This window comes from Lucilia cuprina, unplaced genomic scaffold (assembly GCF_022045245.1).
Source record: "Lucilia cuprina isolate Lc7/37 unplaced genomic scaffold, ASM2204524v1 Scaffold_4096, whole genome shotgun sequence".
Classification (NCBI taxonomy): Eukaryota; Metazoa; Arthropoda; class Insecta; order Diptera; family Calliphoridae; genus Lucilia; species Lucilia cuprina.
The window spans coordinates 1-2,064 of record NW_025809039.1 but is presented as its reverse complement, the minus strand read 5'-3'; the positions used below and the strand labels follow the sequence as shown (position 1 = coordinate 2,064).

The 2,064-nt window shown below is 30.1% G+C and overlaps 1 protein-coding gene across 1 annotated transcript; it reads left to right on the top strand.

The window, feature by feature from the left end:
• The first annotated feature begins 316 nt into the window (after positions 1 to 316).
• Positions 317 to 1,514, top strand: LOC124421176 (nose resistant to fluoxetine protein 6-like). The gene is made up of 3 exons (XM_046956016.1): positions 317 to 497; positions 567 to 743; positions 800 to 1,514. Exons 1-3 carry the CDS (start codon positions 341 to 343, stop codon positions 1,105 to 1,107), a joined length of 642 nt encoding a protein of 213 aa, XP_046811972.1. The 5' UTR covers positions 317 to 340; the 3' UTR covers positions 1,108 to 1,514.
• Positions 1,515 to 2,064: the final 550 nt, after the last annotated feature.

Here is a 2,064-nt window from a genome sequence, read left to right as displayed (position 1 = left end):
GTTCTAGTTCTAGTTCTAGTTCTAGTTCTAGTTCTGTTCTGTTCTGTTCTGTTCTAGTTCTAGTTCTTGTTCTAGTTCTAGTTCTAGTTCTGTTCTGTTCTAGTTCTAGTTCTAGTTCTGCTCTAGTTCTGTTGTAGTTCTGTTCTAGCTCTGTTCTAGTTCTGTTCTAGTTCTGTTCTAGTTTTGTTCTAGTTCTGTTCTAGTTATATTCTAGTACTGTTCTAGTTCTGTTCTAGTTCTATTCTAGTTCTGTTCTAGTTTTATTCTAGTACTGTTCTAGTTCTGTTCTAGATATTTTCTATATTATATCTGTTGTTATTTTTCTAGATATTTCAAAACCATGGTCCTGACTATATGTACCTTTTTGGTTTCTTCCTGGGGTGTATCTGGATTAATATCTCTTCGCTATCACTATACGCACAAAGTGTCGAAACCCTTTGAATCATTTGATTTTCTCTACGACAAGCCATGGCAAAGAGTGGGTCCCTATATAATGGGTCAGTTAGAGAAGTGAGAATGTATTTATTCAAGAATGTAATAAATCAAGATTTTTTGTTTCTTTACAGGTATGTTAGCGGGCTATATAATATTCAAGGTACGCTCTCCCCCTAAAATATCACAAAGGGTAAATAATTTACTATGGTTTTTGAGTATGGGCTTGATTATAGTGATAATATTTGGGGTGTGGCAAGGGGAACTAAATGAGGTGACCACTGCATTTTATGTGAGCATAGGTCATACAGGTAAGAAAGGTAATTTTTGTGTAAGATGTTCCCTTAGAAAATTTTCTTTATTTCAGCTTTTGGCTTCGGTTTAATTTGGGTGGTTTTATCCTGCTGTTGGAATCTTTCACCCACCATGAATCGCATATTGTCCTACCGCTGCCTATGGCCCTTATCACGTCTCACTTATTGCACCTATCTAATACATCCCGTTATAATGCTAATCACAGCCTATCGCATGGATGGCACTATTCATCTGAGTAATGTTTTTATATTGATCATATTTCTGGGAAATGCGGTGGTCTCTTTTATAGTGGCCTTTTTCATATCGGTGGTATTTGAGGCACCGGTTATACGGTTGCTTAAAATAATTTTTCGTAAATAGAAAAAGTTTGTAGTTTGATTGTAAATAGAATATTATACATTTTTGAAATTCTAGTGACTGTTTTTTTTTTTATAATAATTTAATAGAATTTAAGTTTTAGTATTTTATATAAAGGTTAGAGGTGGTTTAGTTTTAAGATTATCGGATTTAACCAAATGATTTTATATTCTTGCCTTTATACAATTAAGTTTATTTTAGTTTTAAAATATCCTTTGTAAATATTTTATTTGTTTTTTTCTCTCAATCAGTTAAGTAATATGTGTATTATTTTGTTTATTAATTATAAAAATATATTTGTATTTAAGTCCAAAATTTGACTTCAAATTATTTTTTTTATGCACATGCAGACAGACAGTCAGGACATTTGATTTAAATCCTTAATAAATTTATAAAAGAAAAATTATAAACATTTTTATTAATCTCTCTTTTACCCGCTTTGTGCTATTATCTTTTTGAAAAACATATTGCCTACTTTTAAGAGTCATATTGTTAAATCTGTTAAATATTTAATAGGTTTGTTTTTTGAATACATTTTGTTAACAAATCGCCAAATATATACAAAGAATATTTAATCTAGTTTAATATACAATAGCAAAAGCTACTTTATGTGCAAAAAAAAACTATATTCTATAAGTAAAATACACTGTTTCCATAGGGAAATAAAGTATAGCTAGAACTAAAGTAGAACAGAAATAAAAAAGAATTAGATAATAATTAGAACAGAACTAGAACAGAACTAGAATAGAACTAAAACAGAACTAGAACAGAACTAGAACAGAACTAGAACACAACTAGAACAGAACAGAACTAGAACTAAAGTAGAACAGAAATAAAAAAGAATTAGATAATAATTAGAACAGAACTAGAACAGAACTAGAATAGAACTAGAACAGAACTAGAACAGAACTAGAACAGAACTAGAACAGAACTAGAACAGAACTAGAACAGAACTAGAAC

Bases quoted from the DNA above. Each gene is read 5' to 3' on its own strand.
- LOC124421176 (XM_046956016.1), top strand. From the start codon at position 341: ATGGTCCTGACTATATGTACCTTTTTGGTTTCTTCCTGGGGTGTATCT. The intron at 498-566 runs GTCAGTTAGAGA...GTTTCTTTACAG, and splicing joins AGTGGGTCCCTATATAATGG to GTATGTTAGCGGGCTATATA. The intron at 744-799 runs GTAAGAAAGGTA...TCTTTATTTCAG, and splicing joins TGTGAGCATAGGTCATACAG to CTTTTGGCTTCGGTTTAATT.